This window comes from Lactuca sativa, chromosome 4 (assembly GCF_002870075.4).
Source record: "Lactuca sativa cultivar Salinas chromosome 4, Lsat_Salinas_v11, whole genome shotgun sequence".
Taxonomy (NCBI): domain Eukaryota; kingdom Viridiplantae; phylum Streptophyta; class Magnoliopsida; order Asterales; family Asteraceae; genus Lactuca; species Lactuca sativa.
The window spans coordinates 196,064,470-196,087,017 of NC_056626.2; the positions used below are offsets into that span (position 1 = coordinate 196,064,470).

The 22,548-nt window shown below is 36.5% G+C and overlaps 1 protein-coding gene across 1 annotated transcript; it reads left to right on the forward strand.

Annotated features, from left to right (window-relative positions):
• Positions 1–541: 541 nt before the first annotated feature.
• LOC111905828 (delta-1-pyrroline-5-carboxylate dehydrogenase 12A1, mitochondrial) lies at positions 542–5,024 on the forward strand. Its single transcript, XM_023901548.2, has 16 exons — positions 542–695; positions 1,178–1,257; positions 1,348–1,451; positions 1,550–1,617; positions 1,711–1,768; positions 1,874–1,987; positions 2,081–2,164; positions 2,252–2,356; positions 2,442–2,555; positions 3,110–3,241; positions 3,351–3,440; positions 3,532–3,621; positions 3,716–3,925; positions 4,007–4,117; positions 4,481–4,560; positions 4,648–5,024. Exons 1-16 carry the CDS (start codon positions 631–633, stop codon positions 4,784–4,786), a joined length of 1,644 nt encoding a protein of 547 aa, XP_023757316.1. The 5' UTR covers positions 542–630; the 3' UTR covers positions 4,787–5,024.
• The last annotated feature ends 17,524 nt before the right edge of the window (positions 5,025–22,548 follow it).

Consider the following 22,548-nt stretch of genomic DNA (forward strand, 5'->3'; position numbering starts at 1 on the left):
TTTAATTGATAAGTTGGTAGATAGTTTTTTCTTTTCAATTGATAAGTTGATAGTTTAATGCTGTGAAAAACTTAACAAATAGTTTCGACTTATTCTATATTTATCTCAAATTATTTGGTGTACCCATTCTCTGTGAGTGTGTATGTATTTGATTTTTTTTTTTATATAAGGGCATATAAAATAACACCCATAATTTCTAGTGATGCAATGAGATTTAATCATATCTTCTTCGATGTCACATCCGATGAAATATACGAAAACATAAATTATGCCAATATAAAAGTCCTTTTAAAAATATATTACTTTTAAATTCTGTAAGAACAAATAAATTAAAAAGATCCATTGTCTTTTTTATGACAGTGTCACTTTGAGACTTGAGAGCATGTAAGAAAAGAAAAAAAAAATTAAATTAAAATTTAAAAAAATAAATAAAGAAAGCAGATTTTGTCAAACTATGATTGGGTCAAGACACGTGGAGTTTGTCCGCTGTGGCGCATCGAACCACCGCGACATACTCCGTACGAATCGCTTTCACCCTTCAGCAGTTGAGCTCTATTAACAAAGTAACACCAATTTTAAAAACACACCAAGGGTTTCGAGTTTCCACTCGTCCAAACAAATCCAATTACAATGTCGATGCTTCGATTCTGCAATCAAATCAGAAACAATGCTCCTCATTCCTTAAGATTCTCAAGGTAATCTTTCTACTTCCATTTCCATTAATTAATTCGATCATCTTCTTTTCATTCATCCGTCTACGAAGTTACGATTCTGATCGATCAATCATTTTCTGTTTTTCTGTGTTACAATCGTGATTTAAGCTCTAAAAATCTCATGTTATTGTTCATACTCATGTGCTTTATCATGTCGTTGTTATTTGGGCTGCATTTTCATATTTGGTTTGACGATCGTGTCGATCTGAAAATCAATGGCTATGTGATTCATTCAGCTTCCTCGTTTTCTTTGTTTAATCGTTTTCTAAAAATCTCAATTACCCAAAAGGACATGCACAATACTCATAATTTCATTTAATTATAGGAACAAAGATAAAAAAAACATGCATGAGAAACATAATTCTCGAAATTACAAGATTTTGATAAGCAAGACTAAGAGTTATCTCTGTTTTTGCATTGATAAATCATAAATATTATACATGTATGTGATATGTCTGATTCAGGTTCATTAATTCACTGCAATTTGCAACTGTTAAAGCTGAAGAGATATCAGGCTCTCAGCCTGCTGAAGTACAAAGTTTGGGTAATCACTTCAATTTTAGTAGAATCATTGAAATTGTTATTTATTTATTTATTTATTTTTTGACAATCATGGTTTTATCATAATTTACAGTTCAGGGGAAATGGATACAAGATGGTAATTGGAATACAATTTTGGATCCTCTAAATGGGGAATCATTCATCAAAGTTTCAGAAGTAGATGAAAGTGGAATAAAGGTATATGCATTATTTAAAGACCAATTTACTCTCTTCCAAATTGAAAATTTGTTTATAAACTTATCTATTTTTTTTTTTTTTTTAATTATCTTATGCAGCCTTTTGTAGAAAGCTTAACTAAGTGCCCTAAACATGGCCTTCATAACCCATTCAAATCCCCAGAGAGGTCTTCTTCTAATTAATTACACAACTTTTATAATTTATACATATCATCAAATATTGATAATTTTTTAGGTATTGATATAAATGTTATTTATAGATATCTTTTATATGGAGATGTATCCGCAAAAGCAGGACATCTTCTTTCCACACCTGAGGTATTAATTAAACTTATAGTAAAAGAAAAAAAAAGCTATGTACATTTTCACATCTGATTTTGTTTTTATATTTTATTGTAATGATTTACTTTTATACCCTTTCAGGTTTCTGATTTCTTTACCAAGTTAGTACAAAGAGTCTCACCAAAGAGTTACCAACAGGCTTATGCTGAAGTTTATGTTACAGCAAAGTTTCTTGAGAATTTCTCAAGTGATCAAGTACTTAAGATTTATAATTAATGTATTTTTACACATTAAAAAAATATATAAAAACTACATTTTTCTGATTAAAAAATTAAAATTGTTCAATAGGTACGTTTTCTTGCAAGATCTTTTGGAGTACCTGGGAATCATCTTGGTCAACAAAGTCATGGTTTCCGTTGGCCTTATGGCCCTGTAAGACATCTTTTAAATATTATTTTTTATAATTAAATTATTAAATTTATTAAATAGTAAAAAATTATGTATTATTTGTTGTCACAGGTGGCGTTAATTACACCATTTAATTTTCCTCTAGAGATTCCTGTACTCCAGCTAATGGGAGCACTTTATATGGGAAACAAGCCTGTCCTTAAAGTCGATAGCAAAGTGAGTTTTTATAACGCATAAAATTGTATAAAATAGTTAATATTTTATAATTATATTTAATATTTTATATTTTGCATGTTTATAGGTATGCATTGTAATGGAGCAAATGCTTCGATTACTCCATGCTTGTGGGATGCCTATGGAAGATGTTGACTTCATCAATTCTGATGGAGGAACAATGAACAAACTACTTTTAGAAGTTGGTTTTCCAATCTTTTTTATTAAAATTTAATATTAACATTGAGCAAAATTACAAAAAAAACATTATGGTTTGGGTAGTATTGCACTTTAAACTTTTGACATGTTATCTTTATATCATATATATAACAAGTCAAAATAGCATGTCAAAATGGTTAATTTGGAAAATTTTCTTTTGACCTGTTATTTTGAATTGTTATATATATGATGTAAAGATAACAAGTCAAAATGGTTAATTTGGAATTTTGAAATGTTATCTTTACATCATATATATAACAATTCAAAATAACATGTCAAAAGAAAATTTTCCAAATTAACCATTTTGACATGTTTTCTTGATATCATATATAACAAGTCAAAATGGTTAATTTGAAATACCGTTTGAAACTTGTATGAATTAATTTGAAAAAATAAAGTATAAGTGGTTAAATTAAACCACAAACTTACCCAAAATATAATGGTCTTTCTATAAATATCCCATTAACAATTTATAATTTTTTGGAAATTGGTTATTAATAATACTCCATTATATAACTATTGTGATTCAATTATCAGGCAAATCCACGAATGACACTTTTTACGGGTAGCTCAAGAGTAGCAAATAAGTTGGCTTATGATTTAAATGGTCGAGTTAAATTAGAAGATGCAGGATTTGACTGGAAGATCCTTGGCCCTGATGTTCATGAGGTTTTTTTTATTTTATTTTACACATTAAACTATAAAATTTTAATTTTCTTTTTTGAAATTATAGTATGGATTTAATATTTAAAAATTGTACTTGTATGGCTATTGATAGGTGGATTATGTTTCATGGGTTTGTGATCAAGATGCATACGCTTGTAGTGGTCAAAAGTGCTCAGCACAATCATTGTTATTCGTGCACGAGGTTTAATTTTCTACTTTTTTATTTATTTATTTTGATCTTTTACAATTTAGTCCCCTGAGATTCAAATTCTGACAGATTCTATTCCTTTCAGAATTGGGGCAAAACCTCATTCATGCATCAATTAAGCACTCTTGCTGGTAGGAGGAAGCTTGATGATTTGACTATTGGCCCTGTTCTTACAGTTAAGTGTGTATTAAATTAAGCCGCTTTAAAATTTTCAATATTAAATTATTATTTCCAGATTTGCCCCTGAACTAATTGTTTCATCCCTTTAGTTCACAACAAAAGCAATGCTGGACCACAAGAACAATTTGCTTAGGATTCCAGGGGCAAAGTTACTATTTGGTGGTGAAGAATTGGAAAATCATTCGATTCCTTCAATATATGGTGCTATAAAACCAACAGCTATTTTTGTTCCAATTGAACAAATACTAAAGAAAGAACATTATGAGCTTGTTACAAAGGAAATATTTGGCCCATTCCAGGTAAAGCTAGCTTAAAAAAAAACATTTTATTAATTAACTTTATAAAAACTGATATTAATGCTTTTTCTTTTTGTTGTTTAGATTATCACCGAGTATAAAGATACCCAAATTCCAATGGTGTTGGAAGCCCTTGAAAAGATGCATGCACATTTAACCGCTGCTGTGGTCTCTAATGATCCGTTGTTTATTCAGGTATTTTGACCGATTTTTTTTCTTTTTATTATGTGTTGGGAAAATGGTGTCAAGGATTCCCAATAACCTACCCAATGAAAAATAATAAAGAAATTCGAGACATAAAAACTTCAAAACCGGAGAAAAACCATGGCCTAGATAAATAAAAAAAGTTCCACTATATGATAAATTGTTATAACTTATAATCACATAGACTAATCTCTCAAGCCACCCCAAAAGTTACACCCGCACTCTCCAAAAATTCGACTTGCACCTTTCTTCATTCTGAAACAAGAAAGAAAACCTCACAATGTGTATCGGCATTTTCAAAACAAAGCCTCGGACTCCTTTTATAAGCATGTGATGAGTGGGACTCATTTACAGGATATTTTGGGGCATACGGTTAATGGAACTACATATGTTGGGCTTAGAGCAAGAACTACCGGAGCACCACAGAATCATTGGTGGGTAGAAAAAAACCCTGACATTTATTGTTTTCTTTTTTTATTTTCTTGAAAGTGAAATTATGATGCTAAATGGTATGTTGTTAGGTTTGGACCTGCGGGAGATCCAAGAGGTGCGGGAATAGGAACTCCTGAAGCGATAAAACTTGTGTGGTCTTGTCATAGAGAAGTCATATATGACCATGGACCAGTCCCAAACAACTGGCAAATCCCACCTTCTACTTGAGTCAATTCAATCATAATCTTAACATGACCATGTGTTCTTTCAAGGTTTTGATTTTTAAATTAATTAACATCAACATATGGCCATCGGTTTTTTTTTTCTTTCTGTTAGTTGAGCCAACTGTTGAACCAAATAGTGGTTCTACGGCTGATGTTTTGATTCCTAAATTCATGAGAGACATTCAATGTTGCTATGCTTTTTAATTTTTTAATTTCAATAATTCATATGTAGCATTTTAGTATTTTTGATTTTTGAAAATATATTTACTTATTGTAACTTTTATGACCAAAACAAGTGTTATGGAATTTGATAGTTGAAAAATAAATTGCGACGACTTATAAAAGTCGGTAGGTGTAGCATTTTGTTTCATAAACAATAAGCAATCTAAATATTTAAAAAGGTTGTTGATATGTAGGCATGTTATAAGAATTTGGTGATTCTGGACCATGCATAAAGAAGCTGAAATTAGCCATATAAGGCAGACAACGACATAGAGCACCCATAAAGAGACAAAAATTGATCCTAACCCCATAAACAAAAACTCGACTTCATAAAATGCAATGAAATAAGTTGATTTCAAAACCATCAAAAGGGGGAATTAAAGTTTTCTAGCAACCAAGTAAGAAGAACAAAGAGGAGTGAAAACCATTTGGGAGATTTTTAGAGGACTCGGGCTTGAGGATGATGATGGAAGAAGATGAATACTTGGATTTTTATGTTGGCTAAGATACATGATGAGGAGGAGCCTTTTGAAGGGTTTGGGCTAAGCTTCGGAGGATATTTGGGCCATAAAATGTGATTTTGTGGGAGTGGCAAAGAAAGACAAATGAAACAAATAAAATCATGGTGATAAGGACATATATGTATTCAAATCAACGTGCTGCGAGACCCATTCATGCGGACCATGTCACATTTTTTCCTAGACTGACGTGGCCTGCGTGAGTCCTACATGGCAAGTTTCATCCTTTCGACTTTTTGCAACTATTTTGAGGGTATTAGGCGAGGGTCTTTTGCATCTTCGGACATAATAGATTGATGCATTTGTGTAGACGATTTTTGGAGAGTTTTTGAAGGGTTTGAATCATCTCGTTGAAGTTGTGGATGTTGGGCACACTAATTTACTTCTTTTCTATTTTAGCCATGAGTGGCTAAGCTCTTTATAAATCAACATTGGAAGTAGTCCATGACCTTTTAGTTTTCCTTTGAAACTTTTAGTTTCTTATATATGAATGCAATTTCCATATGGATTTCTAAATCATTCTTATGTTTTTTTGTTCATGAGCTTACATGTTTGAATAACAATAGTAAATTATTTTCTTGATTACTTATTAGATATTCAAAACAATTAGTAACAAATGGTTTTTATGGATGTTTTCATCTCATTTTTAACCATAAGTGTTCTCCAAACTCCAAAGTAAAAGTGAAAGGTTTTGACTCTTCCTTTGGATTTGGTGATTCTAACTATCATACTGTTTATGAAGAGTAGGTGGTTGCTGCTTTTAAGTTGATATAGCCGAATTAGATTGATCTACAAGTACTGCACCATAAATCTTGATGATAAGTTAGCTAATTGTCTATGTGATGAATTCCAATGTTGATTATCCTATCCTTATTAATTCATATCACTAATTTGCATCATTTACTTGTTTTTTGCAAATTTAGATTTCCAAACAAATAACTAAAAATCCTTATTTTTATTTAAAGCTTGTCACAAATTATTTTCACGAATAGATCATATGGATTCAGAAACTGAACTAATCTCCATGTATTCAATCCTCTTGTTAGTATTCACTTTAAAATGTGTTAGAATATAGGGTTATTTATTTGTTGGGCTAGTTTAACATGTGTTAGAACATAGGGTTATTTTGATACCCAATCATTTGTGTAAGTAGAGTCGTAGTGGATGTGTTAAGGATTATGAAACATCCCACATATGGGTTAGTTTAAAATAGTTTATCAAAAATCCAATTTTAAGATTAAAAATTTCAGTAGTTCAAACATGCGGAAATGTGGTCCCAAAGTTCAAGTTTAAACATAGTGTGTTAAGTTGCAAGGACATATCAATCAATAAAAAGAATATAATAGCGGTAAACAATACATATCCAAAAATATTCTAATATATCCAAGCTTCTCTAACTTCAGTCTTCATCAAATGATATGATCTAAATTTATGTCAAAATACATGTTAACATTTAAAGGCATTGGATAAGGTTGATGATCCTATTCTGAAGTCAAAACCTCCAAAATATTTTTAAAATATATCAAAGTTTAATAAGTTCAATGGTTGGGTAAGAAGCAATTCAAAGTTGTTAGGTCCGAATCTGGATCTATCACTGATAATCAAACAATCACGAAACAAGAATAAGATGAATGAATTGAGCTTGCATACGATTAAACACTTGAATCGTCAGATACAACTCAAATACCAGCCGTAAACTCTAGAGCATCGAACCCCTCAAAAGACAAACTCGTAGACTATTTATACTAGACAAGACCACAAACATAGTTTGTTGCCGTAAACACGTTTACGGCCGTAAACGTGTTTACGGTCGTAAACACCACAAAACACAGACTAAACAATAAGTGCAATTACAGACATAAACCAAAACAAATCACATGCTAAGCCTAGCCCAAACCATTAATAAGACCCTTCAGTCTCCCCCTTGGTTTGGAGCAGGCTTGGATTTAGTCTTTGTCAGCAACCAGCACATCGGATCTCCCCATAGCTCCATTCCATATTCTCTTGTCAATAATCGTAGCCACCATCCTTGTATATTCCTTTGCAGCAGGTTCAAATAACTCATCAGCAACAATAATTTGATGATTTGCAAGCTGATGAATGTCCCGCTCACCAAACTGGAGTAGATCCCTTTTGTCATACAAGCGAATGCAATCTTCTTTGAGCTTGATAACAGCAGCATCTGATGTTTCATCATACACCCAATACAACATAGAGTGAAGAGATACATCAGGACAATTTTGAGGAACAAGGATGTGTTTGACTTGAGTAGTGGCAGGCCACATCACTGCCCGAATAGGCTCGCTGGTTTCGTGATCCAAAACGTGCTTGTGAACTGCAACAAAAGACTCCACAGTTTTCATTGATGGAAAACCCTTGGCCACTTGATCTTCCAAGAAAGATTTGTATTGGCTAGCCTTGGGATTCTTTGACGGATTTGAGAAGGGAGCTTTAGATAGCTCAATAAGATCAACTTTGGTAAAGGAGTGGAAATCATGAGCATCCTTGTACAATTCTTTATTCCTACTCTTCCTTCGTACCATAAACATATCCAGCGTATCATGAAATCCCCATGATATAATTCCTGACCTATCACCATATACGTCTCTGAAAGTTTGAGTGCTCAGGTCAGTGAAAGTTATGCGAGGCCTATCCCAAGGAGATTTATGATCCACACTTCTTTTAAATAACCATTTGTTCTTGTCAGTTGACTTATCAGCGGCTTTCTTCCTTTTGGCACCTTTTGCCTTTGCAGCTCTGGAGGCCTGTTCTGGATCCACTTCAAAACGATCTACAACAATTGGGGATCTGATTGGTTGAGAGGAAATGGGAGCATCAACATGATGAGTATCTGGAACAGGGGAATCGACATGAGGTTCATCAGCAGTTGTCTTGAAATCATCACCAAACCTGCTTTCAAGCTTCTTTTGCAACTCTAGAAAACTTGCAGCCAGACTACCATATTGAGTCTGAAGATCTGCAATTTGCTTGGTCTTCAAAGTATTTTCTTCATTAAGTTCGGCCATTTGAATATTGAGCTCGGTATTCTCTGATTGGAGATCTGCGACCTTTATAACAAGCTCAATATTTCTTTGATCAAGTTCTACATTTTTTTGTTTGATGGCGTCGAGCTGGCTTTGAAGTCCATGGAGAGAGGGGGAGTCATTTCTTGTGTTGTCATCTCCAATAAAGATTCCCTTGCCACGAGAAGGTGGTGTCGAAAATTGATCTTCAGCTAACAGATGAGCTAGCTTGACTGAGGCATCATCTTCGTTTGGTCTAGGAGATGAAGGATCTGCTTCAAATGAGGGACCACCAGCTTCAAATACATTGCTAGGGCCTTCACTGATGGGTTCGGTTGAGACAATAGCTGGTGTGATTGTTGGTGGAGCTTTAGCACCTTGTGTCGTTGTGCTCTGAGTTGCTAACCTCAGTACAAGTCTACGACGTTTGTTAGGAGGAGGGGTGGCTTGAGAGGTGGTAAGATCTTCTTCCATTGGCAATGATGTAGGTAGGTCAGTGTCAAGGGGAGGAATCCCTGCCACTATCACCGTAGGAATTACTATTTCTGCCGCTGGATTTGAAGCAGGAGGAGAGACTACAAAAACGTCTTCTTCAATCCTTGTCTCAGTGGTCACAGGAACCACTTCATTGACATCGTCAAGCAAGTTTTTGAGGTTCACCTCAGACAGAAAGTCATCATTTCCACCAAAGTTTTGTGGAATATCATCTCGATCAAATCCCGATAAATCAACATTCTCATCTTCTTCGTCATCTTTTCTCGATTCCTCATTGTAGTCACTCTGAACCTGAACAACTTGCAATTCGAGTTCATCATCAACTTGAGTCTTTTGAGCAGGAGTCTCGTCATCTTCATGTTCGGAAGCAGTGATAATAAACTCAGAGGACACTTTTTCTGATGAAGTCAGCTCTGATAAAGTCTTCTTAGAGGTTTCATGGGATTCGGAAGATTCATTGATCTCCGCAAATTGTCCGAACTTCACCAAGGGATGTAAACCTTGAAATATCACTTTGCCCTTTCTATTTTGTTTAATAAGACCAACGGTGTGAGGGCCTAGGGACTTTGTATCCATCTTTTCACCAGACTTGACCATATCCGGGAATTGATCGTCAATAAAAGCTTGAATGAATCGGGGATACATCAGAAAGGAGTCTCTGTTTCCCCGAGTCATGGCACCAATATTTACTAAAAACTCATCAAATATATACTTTGAAAAGTTATATCTGTTGCCGGATGCCAAAGATACAATCGCTCCCGTGTTTCTGATTGAGATCTCATCTGCTCCCGATCTCCGTCCTGACACGCAACTAATGAACACGTGAGCCAAGAAGCGCCAGTAAGGAGGCAAGAGCTTTTTCATGATAGGAGGATAAGAGCCCTCATATCCCATTCTTTCAAGAATCTTTGGAATTTCTGCAGCATCAACTTTAGTTGGATAGTTAGAATCATCAATTTGTCTCTGATATATTGCTCCGAAATCTTGATCTTGCAGTTTTGCACCACAACTTCAATAATTACTTCTTTATTCTTCTCGGTCATCTTGGCTGATTTCCAAAACTCTTGAATAAGACATTCATAAATGACAGGATTCACTGTGATTGCATAAGCCAAGCAGCATTCTCGTAAGCGATACATCATGGACATGAAATCTTTGTGAGCCTCTGGTGGATCATCCAACACTATTGCAAGATTGTGCATCTCAGCTGTCTTAAGATATGCCATTATCTGCACTTAAACAAGCCAAGTAAGAAAACATAGTTTACGGTCAAACTAGGTCAACGGACCGTAAACGGAGTTTACGGCCGTAAGGTCAAACCTAGTTTACGGTTGTAAGACCAAGGAACCGTTTACGGTCGCAAAGGTCAAAGCGGGTTTGTGGTCTATGAAGTAAAACAAGTTTACGGTCTATGAAGCAAAACGAGTTTACGGTCTATGAATTTACGCTGTATGAGTTTACGGTGTATGAACATTCGAACACCGTAAACTCCGACAGTCTTCAAACGCAAAATTCTCTTATGATTCTAAGTCGATTCGAACAACAAGTTACAAGTTCAGGGTCGGAATTAACATACCTTTGACGAGGACTAAACGATTTTGAGAAAACTCACACTTGATTTTCGAAGATTAGAGAGAAAAAGGGGCAGTTTACGCTTTTTGAATGAGGGAGGCGGTAAAGAGAGTTTACCGCAGTAAACTCCCACATTTATACTCCTTTGACTTTTCAAACCGCATACACTGTTAAATTGTCAGTCCAATTTCCAAACAGATTTTTCAAAAAATAAAACTTTTTGAGGATTATTAAAAAAACTAAAAGTAAAAATAAAAAAAAATAACATAAAATAAAAATATTCTAATTTCAACAAATAATAAAAAATTTGTCTATTAGTTAAAAATTAAAAATAAAATAAAATAAAATTAAAAAAAAAAAATAAAAAAAATTCTAACTAAATAATATGCGTAAGTAAACTTTTTGACTTCATCTTGAGATACTAGGATCAAAGTTGTTAGACAATCTTTATCCACTTGTCGGTACCTTTCATATTCACATCTTTGTCTGGTCGATCGTCGGTATTGTGGTCCACTTAAACACGAAAAATTATGACAGATTTAGGACATACTATTTGTTACAAGACAGGGTGAACTTAAAATCCTAAAATTTGTATCTGAGCCTAATTCCTTAGATACTATATCTTAAGGTCCATTCATCTGACGACGACCAGGGATATTGCTGTCCACCTAAATTGAGCAGCGAGATCTATAGACAATCTGTATGTGTTCAATTTTAAGTGTACTAGAACGTGTTTCCCGCTTCCTGATATGCCTTAGCCATCAAGAACTTCCAGAGTACTCCTTAAACCGGGTGAGCAGACAACCATTCAGAGAGAGGATAGATTCAGAATTCTATTACTTGTTACTTCAGAGGGGTTGAGAAGTAGAAGGTTGCATATGCTGTGTACCAGGTCGGATTAGAAGTCACGCAAAGGAGACAACATATGGCTAACAGATAAGAAGTATTTCACATATATAACATGCAGAGAAATAGAGTTGCATATGTTGTGTACCAGGTCGGATTGGAAGTCACGCAAAGGAGACAACATATGACTAACAGACGGAAAGAAAGAAAATGATATTCTACAGACCTAATTTATCGGAATTTACCAGTCGCCCCATCCAACCGGAATTAAGGACAAAATTTGCACATCGAGGAAGAGTTAAACCACGGTTCCAAGTACGAGTTCAATTTATGTGACGAGTAGATTCCCATATATATCTCCCTGCTCAACCTATCTGAGCGTCGTATTGTCAGGCTAAATGATGTGTGTAAAACCAACTAGTTTTAAACCTACTTTTAATTATCAAATAACACACAAAAGGCAGTGAACCTATCAATTGTGGTATAGTTCAAGCAAGTAGGGTATCGAACACAGGGAACGGCAAATTAAATTAAAAACTAATTCTATCTAAATTACTTTAGCAAATAAGGGTTTTTCTCTAGTTTTACAAGACTAGAAACTTGTTAAACAAAACTAATGCAAGGCTAGAAAAGAACAAATTAACTAGATTCAATAATGGGAAAGAAACTTCTGTTTAGTTCAACTCGGTTAACTTTATGGTTGCTTTTAAGGTAATAGTGCAATGGATTAATTCTTTCGTTGGTTACCGATTCAAGTGATTAAGTTGTGTTCACTACCCTAATCCTTAGCAAATAAACTAATTCAAACAGTGGCCAATTGCTTAACTTAATTATATTTACTAGATTAATTATTCGGGTTAAGTTAGACTTGCAATAGCTAATTAAATTGTTATTTTTAATTAACCTCTTGTTCAATATTCATCTTACAAGCTTGCACATGAATTTACTCAATTTACTTATTAATCCTAGTTTCATATTCATTAATCCTAGACATATGATTTGGTGGTCACTTATCATATGAGGTTGATAATTAATAGATGTTCATGCTAATTAACTATCTTCCTATTAACAGAAAATAAATTATCATTCATACACAAGGTTCTTTAGCAAGCTAATATAACAATTAATCACCAACTTAGAATTAATCCTACCAATCAATCAAACCATATTGTCAACTTTGTATCCCCAAACAGAAGTATAAAGAAATTAGTTCATAACTAAGGTGAATAACAGCAAACAAATAAGTTCAAGTTGCTTAATCATATTGACAAAACAAGAGAATTAAGTAGAATGATGAAATTACGCCTTAATTACTCCCGGAATTGGATTCTAGCTTCTTTGGTCGACTTCTAGGGTTCTTCTGGCTTCTTATTCGCAGCTTAACACCTCTAAAACTTCCCAGAATTCTCTCTTTTTCGCATTAAAGAGTTATCTTTATATATGCATACCGACTCGTCGAGTCATATGGCGACTCGTCGAGTCCCTCTCACATTAGTCGTAACCTGATAACTGTCTTAACTTCCGAATGCTTATCTCTCTGAATCCGCGACCGGACTCGTCGAGTCAAGAGATAACTCGACGAGTAGAAGCCTTATTTTGGCTGTTTTCTTTCTTCTTTCCACTCTTGATCTTCTAACCGCTTCTCTTGTTCCTTTTGCTCCCGAGCTTCATCTTTGGACTGAAAAACACAATTTAACACTTTTAAGTACCTTTTGTCCATAATATGCAACAATTTAGCTAATATATGAATAATAAACTACACTTAATACACACTAAATATGCACATATCAAAATACCCCACACTTGTCTTTTGCTTGCCCTCAAGCAAAACTGAATTTTAACACATTAGAATCACATATAATAACTCCAATCCAACCCAGCCATTACGCCAAGACCGCAACGCATGCATTTGTGTCTAAAATTTTTCCTAAAGAACCCCCCATATTCCAAATACTCACAATCCTCATAAACATTCACCCACTCACCTCGAACTATGCTCATTTTATGCAACCCTCCGAATCCATCCTCAGAAAACCTCTTTACCCTCAAGGTATTTTTAATTGAGCCACCCAAGCATACATAATCTAGAATTACAACTTTTCGATACCACTTTGAAGCTCTTTGAATTCTTCACTTTCTGGATAATTTGATCTTTGATTTCTTTGAATTCACCACCTTGTTGTTTGATTTCTTTGGTATCTTCAACTTTTTGGATTTTTGGAATTTTGATCTTTGAACTTCATACTTAACTTTGATGCTCCAAAATTCTTATAACTTTTCTTGTAATTCTCTTTCTCTTTTTTTTTTCTTTTTTAACATGTAACTTACTTCTTTTTTTTCACTCAAAACCCTACATGCTTAAGCAGGGGCGCTCAATCTCAACCTTTATTGGCTAATGATAAAAATTTTCCTGGATACATTTCAGGTTTAGGCTGCTAAACATATTGCATCCCTCAGGCTGAGCAAGGTCGTGTTTTTGTCCCATGATTTCACTAGAATAAGGAGGCCACAAATGCACTAGCACGTATATAGGCTCAACTAAACATTTGGGTCTTCATGTAATTATTAACACAATCTAACATGGAATCCTAATTTTTACCAAAATTTTCTAATTAAATCCTAAATAATACTTTTGGTATGCAAAATTTTTTTAAAATTGACTAGTATGTAACCAACCCCCTACCCCACACTTATGTAATGCAATGCCCTCATTGCATATTATGCATGATAAAGAACAATAAAAATAAGAAGAGAATTGGAACAAACTCCCCTGGGATAGCAGTCGATAGGCTGATCACTTCCATGTTAAGCTCCATCTTCAATCAACTTTAGACATGGGAACAGCTAATCCATGCCTTGGGTGTCAAAACTCATGTGGGTCGCTCCAAATACGCGGAAATTAGTGTAAGATCTTCAAGAAAGGAAATGGAAGAATAAGCGAGCAAGTGGGACCAGTAGCAGCATCAAATCAGCAGTCCATCGGTATAAAAGATAATCGACTCGTCGAGTCTTATGATGGACTCGTCGAGTACCAGCGCGCCTTCTCAGAATATGTAGAAATACAAGGCGACTCGGCGAGTCTGATTAGTGCACTCGTCGAGTAGGCCACTGAACGAAAAATCTTGGTATTTTGCAACTGTTTTAGCTTCTAAAAACTTCTTTAACCCTTCCTCACATTTGGACTCAATTGCTCATACTCCCTAGGACCGGACTTGACACTTTAACGTTAAAAACTCGCTTCCTTGACTCGCTCTCACACGAAAAACAACCATGCTTTACCTCATCCTAAGCAATCAAAATGCAATCCTGAAAATACTTAAAGCAAACAACTATTAAACAAAATAATATCTTAAAGCATACACACCAAAAATAAAACAAAATAAAAATGTAAATTGTTTAAACACAAAAACACAAAAATTAATCCTCATCCTCCTCATCATCGTTATTGGCTCCACTTCCTCCCGCTCCGCTATGGCGTGTTCTAATCCTCTCGTCCCACGATGGAATATATGGATAATTCCCACCATCAATATGTGGAATATGGAAGTGGTCAAAAAGTCGTATGTGGGATTGATTGCTAAAATTTAGCCCCCTTGCCAATTGGTCTTGCATCCGCCTCATCTCTACATTGTACCAATCCATTGGTACATCTTCATTTTCGACCGGAATCACCGGCGGCTCATCCTCCATATCCCTTTCCCTTCGCGATCGCACCCTCCTTCCCGGTGCTTCAGGACCTACAACCGGGTCATCATTTGGGATGGCATAATGGCCACCACCATAGTCTTCAATAATTCGGGCCCTGCGGAAAAGAATAGGATTAAATGGGGGTGTCGGGATCAAAGTCATGAGGTTCCAGGCACCACGGTTCATCAACCCGAATGAATTAGCCAAACGGGTGACAAACATGCCTCCATTGATGCGCGATGTTTTGCGATCTTTGACCGCACCCTCCGAAAGGTAGGAAGCAATACACCATGGAATGTTGCAAAAGACGCCGGGTGTGATAATGCTCCATAAGTAGAAAACATCAAGGTTGGAAACCTTGTCATCGTCTTTCCTTTGGTTGATGGTGGAGGAAATAAGGCGGTGAATGAGGCGGTGGGTCGGAGATCGGATGCTCCCCTCCTGCGCGGACTTCGGGATATAAACTTTATTCCCAATAGTGTGCCACCAACCCGTGCTAGTAACCCCATCGGGAAACACCATGTGAGTGGTTGCCAAAAAGGCCCGAAAGAGGTTCGTAGAAACCAACGGTTGATCATAGATCCCTAGCCGGCAAGCAAGATCCACCACCGAGCATTGATGATACTCGCCCCCAAGACAAAATGTAAAACTTGCCGGATGATACAAATCCACTCCACCGGTAAAAGATACCGTGGAAAAGAACTCCAGGCAAAGCTCCAAATACACCGGCTCCATCCATCACACACCATGCTGTTGCCTTCATGTTGGAACTCCTTCAAAAGGTAAGGAGCTAGTTCTTCTTCATAGCTAACGCTCTGCAGCCATTCCCAATCAATTCTGTTCGGTACATACACCTCCTTCTTCTTAATGTCGGAGAGCTTCTTCTTCCACTTCCGCATTGTTGAAGCGGACTCGATTTGCGGGAAGTTTAACCATGGAAACTCCCCTTGGCTACCAGTTGAAGATTGTCCTCTTCTGAACATGATTTCTGCAAAATAAACACACAAAACCCAGAAACACAGAAAATAATTAAAAACTGGAAGGTTTCTGTAAATCGACTGAACTCGTCGAGTCCATGCCTGACTCGACGAGTCACGTAACCTGCACGAGTCAGTCGACGGGTCGCATGAAATTGGACCTTAAAACTTGTAATTTCTGTCAAGGGTTTTTGTTCAAGGACTTCCTACTAATGAATAAGGTCAAACTAAGCATTCAAAACAACAATATTCATGAAAAATCGAAACCCTAGAATTTCATTATTTTTCAAAAACGGGTTTTTTACATGCAATTGCAGGCATAGATGGCCTTATACTCTCATTTTCTTTAGAAATCAAGAAGAAAGTTGTTACCTTTTGAGTTTAAACCTTGAGAAATTGAAGAAGATTTGAAGATTTCTTTTGAATGCTTGAGAGTGTTTGCGAATGGGGGTACCCGGCGAGTGTGATGTTGAAATTGAATTTTTAGGGTTAAAACCCTATTTACCAGATGTAAAAGTAATTTCGAAATTAATTTTTTTTCTGTAAATAAGACCGACTCGTCGAGTTGTGGTTAGACTCGCCGAGTCTGGTCGCGAAGTTAAATGCTTTTCTGGAATCCATGTGGACTCGTCGAGTCGTGGTCAGACTCGGCGAGTCATTTAAAAATTTGCATATTTTTCAAAATTTTTTTCTGTTTATTATGAATCATTTCACCCCACACTTAAGCTATGCAACTCTCAAGCAGACATGCCCGATGATTTAGAAGATTTAAGAATAAAAACGAATGGAAAATAAAACGAAAAATAAAAAGAAGATTAAAAAGTAAAAGAAAGCAAACTCTATTGAACGGGTTGCCTCCCGCCAAGCGCTTCTTTTTGAGGAGTCATTAGCTAGACTCCTTCCCATTTACGTTTTGTCATCTTCAAGCATCGGGAATGTACGCCTCACTTTTTGTGGTTTATACTTGGTCTTGTAAGCGTAAATCTTTGTCTTGTAAGCCCTCTTCAATTCGTCTCTTCTCCTTTTCATTGCTTCATCTTCAGCTGCTTGGGCTTTCTTTTTTCTCTTTTTCTGTTTTACCCTCTTCTTTTTCACCAATTCTTGACCATCCTTCTCTTTAAATTTAATGACTTCATATTTCATGATGGTCCGTGCTCTAGGTTTAGTGGTGAATTGGGGATCAGCTTCCGCTCCACTTCCATTTATGGCTTCATTCTCTTTTGTGCTCGACTCTTTTCCAAATTGCATCATATCAAGGCATGCCACGTTGGCGTGTTGGACCTCCATTACTTTTTCCTCATCTGCCAATTGTTCTTCATAACCAGTAGCTGAAACCAGGGTATGTGAAGGACTATTCACAAACAGATCAGTTTTGGTCAAGTTTCTATCCAGATCGACTGGACTCGTCGAGTCCATTATGTCGACTCGGCGAGTCGGGTCGGGTTTCATCAATTCTGGATCGTTGTCTGAGTCGGCTCCTTCCAGTAGCTTTTCTAGCTCCTCCAAGTCTTTGTCAGCATCTGAAACTTCTTCTGAGTGTAGCGTGAACTTACTCGGGTCTTCTTTTAATAAAATACCAAGCTCTTTTTGCAATACCTCATCATCTAATTGGATAAATGAGATTTCTTCTCGCTTTTCTTCTTCTTGCTTGATCTCTGGATTAGCTTTAAACATCACCGACTCATCACCCACTCTTAATGTCAAAGTAGTCTCGGATATGTCAATTAGGGCACATGCGGTGTTTAAGAATGTTCTGCCCAAAATAATTGGTATTTCGGGGTCTTCTTTCATCTCCACCACCACAAAGTCTACTGGGAAGATAAACTTGTCTACTTTGATAAGGAGATTTTCACATATGCCTTGTGGATGAATAATTGTTTTATTTGCCAAATGGATTCTCATATTACTGGCTTTGGCGCTGGTAAATTTAGCTTCTTAAAGAATGAATAGGGCATCAAATTGATGCTTGCACCTGAATCAGCCAATGCTCGTGTAGAAACTTCATTACCAAATTGGCAAGGAATTACTATGTTACCCGGATCACCCTTCTTCTCAGGCAGCTCACTTATCAATATCTCCGCGACTTCAGCAAGATCTTTCCTGGCAGCAAACAAACCCTTAAGCAAGTTAAAGTATTTGGGAGTTTGGAGCATTGTGTCCACGAATGGCATATTGACTTGTAAGGCTTTAACATGCTCCATGAAGGTTCTATAGGCTTGAACTTTTTCTGCAGGCATGGCTCTGGTTGGGTATGGCAAAGGAGGGTTGTATGTCTTCAGAAAACTTGCTTTTTTATCCTTCCCGACTGGACTCGTCGAGTCCATTTTGGTGACTCGGCGAGTCGGATCGAGTTCTTCTCGTTCTGGTTCTTCTTCCTTTTCTGCCTTCCCTTTGGAAACCCTTAGTGTTTCTGCCAATTCTTCTTCACCGCTGGAGGTTATAACGCTCACGTTCTCGTTCCTTGGATTGGGTTGGGTGTTGCTCGGAAGTTGATCCGGTCTTCTTTCATTCACTTGATGTGCAAGCTGTCCCAGCTGTTTCTCAATGTTGAGAATGGAAGCTTGCTGATTCCTCAACATGTTCCTGGTTTCTTGCATTGCTACATCGTGATCATTATGCCTTTTCTCGGACGCGCTTATGAATTTTGTAAGTATGTCTTCTAAGTTCGTCTTCTTGTCCGTCACCGGTTCCTCCTTTTGATAATAACCCCTCTCCCTCTGCTTATATTTTTCTTCCTTAGCCTTTCTGTACTCTTCATATGGGAGCCACTCCTTCTTTGGTTTCCTCCAGTCATCATCGTATCTGTCGCCACTGGAATAAAATACTCGAGCCTTTTTATTTCCATTCTCGTCTCGATCACAATCCTTTGTAAGATGGGGGCCGCCACAATTTTCGCATCCTACCCTAATAGCATGGATCGTTTGATCCATTTTCGTCATTCTTCGGTCTAGGCTATCGAGTTTAGCTATTACCGCCGCCATGCCATCGTTCACTGAGTTTACTGCTCCACGACTCACTTCATTCCTTGGGTTGTGGTATTCTCTAGAATGCTTAGAGAATTCTTCAATCAATTCTTTTATTTCCGGAGGTGGCTTTCGGGTGAGCGGGCCTTGTGAATCGAGTAGTTGCCTTGTGGTTACATTAACTCCATCATAAAAGATGGAGACCTCTTGTTGGCTATTGAGATCATGGTGTGGGCAATTTCTAAGTAGGCTCTTGTACCTTTCCCAAGCTTCATAAAGAGATTCTCCGGGTTGTTGCTCGAAGTTGGCAATGGCCTTCTTTAACTTGGCTATCTTGGAAGGTGGGCAGAAATGGTCAATGAACTCTTCTTTCATTTTCGCCCATGTAGTAACTGATCCGGGAGGGAGTGACTTCAACCAATCCTTTGCAGCTCCTTTGAACGTGACAGGAAGCATGCGTAGTAGCTGGACCTCGCGGGGCACATTAGGTACATTGAAGTAATCCGCCACGTCATTTACTTCATCTAAGTGCTTGTAGGCGTCTTCATGATCTCTCCCGTGAAATGGTATCTCCTTGAGTTGAGCGAGAATATGGCCCTTTAGTTCGAACGTAGCGGTAGCGGGGATTGCGGGTTGCACAAGTCCCGGGCCGGTGTCATCACGCATCCTTTTCTTCCACTCCCCCATGGGGATCTCGTCAATATTAGCCATTGCGGTGGCTAAGTCTTCTTCAATATCGGATGTGTGCTCGCTTTCTTCTTCGGTCTCGTATTCGGTGTCTCTCGGGATCGGATCTTCGGTTGACAACGACACACTGGATGCTCCTGCTTTGCTGCTCCTCTTCTTGCCAAACACGGATTTGAAGTTTTTGAGTGGTGAGTTCTTTGAAGAGGTGGTTTCTCCAACGGTTTTGCCTTTGTTTCTTCTTAATGCGGTTTCCGGATTTTCAAGAGGAGGAATTAGAGGTGTAGAAGATCCTCGGGTCATGAACTAACTGCAACTTAAAACAAAACAGAACGCGTAAAAAAAGAACAAAAATTTAATCTGATTCAGCGTCAAACTCGCCGAGTCGGGGCGAATACACTCGGCGAGTTCACGTGAAAATCAGTTTTTTTTTTTTTTTTTTTTTTTTTTTTTTTTTTTTTTTTTTTTTTTTTTAAACAAAAATTGAACAGAAATTAACTTTGCGTAAGATGAATCTTACACAAAGGGTCTATTGAATTAGAATTTAATGCTAATTTTAGAACCGTTCCCCGGCAACGGCGCCAAAAACTTGATGTGTGTAAAACCAACTAGTTTTAAACCTACTTTTAATTATCAAATAACACACAAAAGGCAGTGAACCTATCAATTGTGGTATAGTTCAAGCAAGTAGGGTATCGAACACAGGGAACGGCAAATTAAATTAAAAACTAATTCTATCTAAATTACTTTAGCAAATAAGGGTTTTTCTCTAGTTTTACAAGACTAGAAACTTGTTAAACAAAACTAATGCAAGGCTAGAAAAGAACAAATTAACTAGATTCAATAATGGGAAAGAAACTTCTGTTTAGTTCAACTCGGTTAACTTTATGGTTGCTTTTAAGGTAATAGTGCAATGGATTAATTCTTTCGTTGGTTACCGATTCAAGTGATTAAGTTGTGTTCACTACCCTAATCCTTAGCAAATAAACTAATTCAAACAGTGGCCAATTGCTTAACTTAATTATATTTACTAGATTAATTATTCGGGTTAAGTTAGACTTGCAATAGCTAATTAAATTGTTATTTTTAATTAACCTCTTGTTCAATATTCATCTTACAAGCTTGCACATGAATTTACTCAATTTACTTATTAATCCTAGTTTCATATTCATTAATCCTAGACATATGATTTGGTGGTCACTTATCATATGAGGTTGATAATTAATAGATGTTCATGCTAATTAACTATCTTCCTATTAACAGAAAATAAATTATCATTCATACACAAGGTTCTTTAGCAAGCTAATATAACAATTAATCACCAACTTAGAATTAATCCTACCAATCAATCAAACCATATTGTCAACTTTGTATCCCCAAACAGAAGTATAAAGAAATTAGTTCATAACTAAGGTGAATAACAGCAAACAAATAAGTTCAAGTTGCTTAATCATATTGACAAAACAAGAGAATTAAGTAGAATGATGAAATTACGCCTTAATTACTCCCGGAATTGGATTCTAGCTTCTTTGGTCGACTTCTAGGGTTCTTCTGGCTTCTTATTCGCAGCTTAACACCTCTGAAACTTCCCAGAATTCTCTCTTTTTCGCATTAAAGAGTTATCTTTATATATGCATACCGACTCGTCGAGTCATATGGCGACTCGTCGAGTCCCTCTCACATTAGTCGTAACCTGATAACTGTCTTGACTTCCGAATGCTTATCTCTCTGAATCCGCGACCGGACTCGTCGAGTCAAGAGATAACTCGACGAGTAGAAGCCTTATTTTGGCTGTTTTCTTTCTTCTTTCCACTCTTGATCTTCTAACCGCTTCTCTTGTTCCTTTTGCTCCCGAGCTTCATCTTTGGACTGAAAAACACAATTTAACACTTTTAAGTACCTTTTGTCCATAATATGCAACAATTTAGCTAATATATGAATAATAAACTACACTTAATACACACTAAATATGCACATATCACTAAACGTATCTAACTAGGTCAAGATTTGTCAAGTCTATAAATTTCCTAAGTTCAACTCTGCCTAGTCAAGTCCATTTAGAATCTTTCGTGCCTACCGACGCATCAAACCAGAGCATAGACCCTTCAACTTCGGGTATGTTACACAGACTCAGGTTGCCTGTTATCACTTGATAATATCACTTCCCAGAATATCTCCCTCAAGCACATTTCATAACCAACATATATATTTTTTTTGATTTTCTGATTTTCTAATGTTTTTGGATTTTTGTTTATTTTTCTTTGTTTTTGGATTTTTTGTTTATTTCTCCCCCTAAATTTGTGCATGGGAAAGAATGAAATGACTTAAAATGCGCAAATTTAAACTAAGAAAGACCCTTGAGAGAAACCCTAATAGTGCTTGAGCGTTTGTGAGAGAAAAGAAGCCATTATTTGACCTTTTGTGTGTTTGTTTTGCAAGAAGAAGTTGATTCCAGCTTAGAGGAGGCCAAGGAGGTTGCATATTTGTGGATTTCAAGCAGAGGGCATCATCTTTGAGGTAGCATATCGACCCTCTTTCTTTTTTGTCAAAGAATCCATGGATCTAGGGTTTCCTATACCCTTTATTGGGTTGATTTGTTGGGAATATGGTCCCTTATCATGTTTAGACTTCAGATATGGACCCATAGTGGTCCAGAGAATGTCATCCATCTTGCTTTATGTTGGGTTATGGAAGAAATGGAATTAGAATGTTGTATTTGGGGCTAAATCATCAAGTAGTGTCATTTGGACGTTACATGAGTATCAAGTTCGAAGCTTTA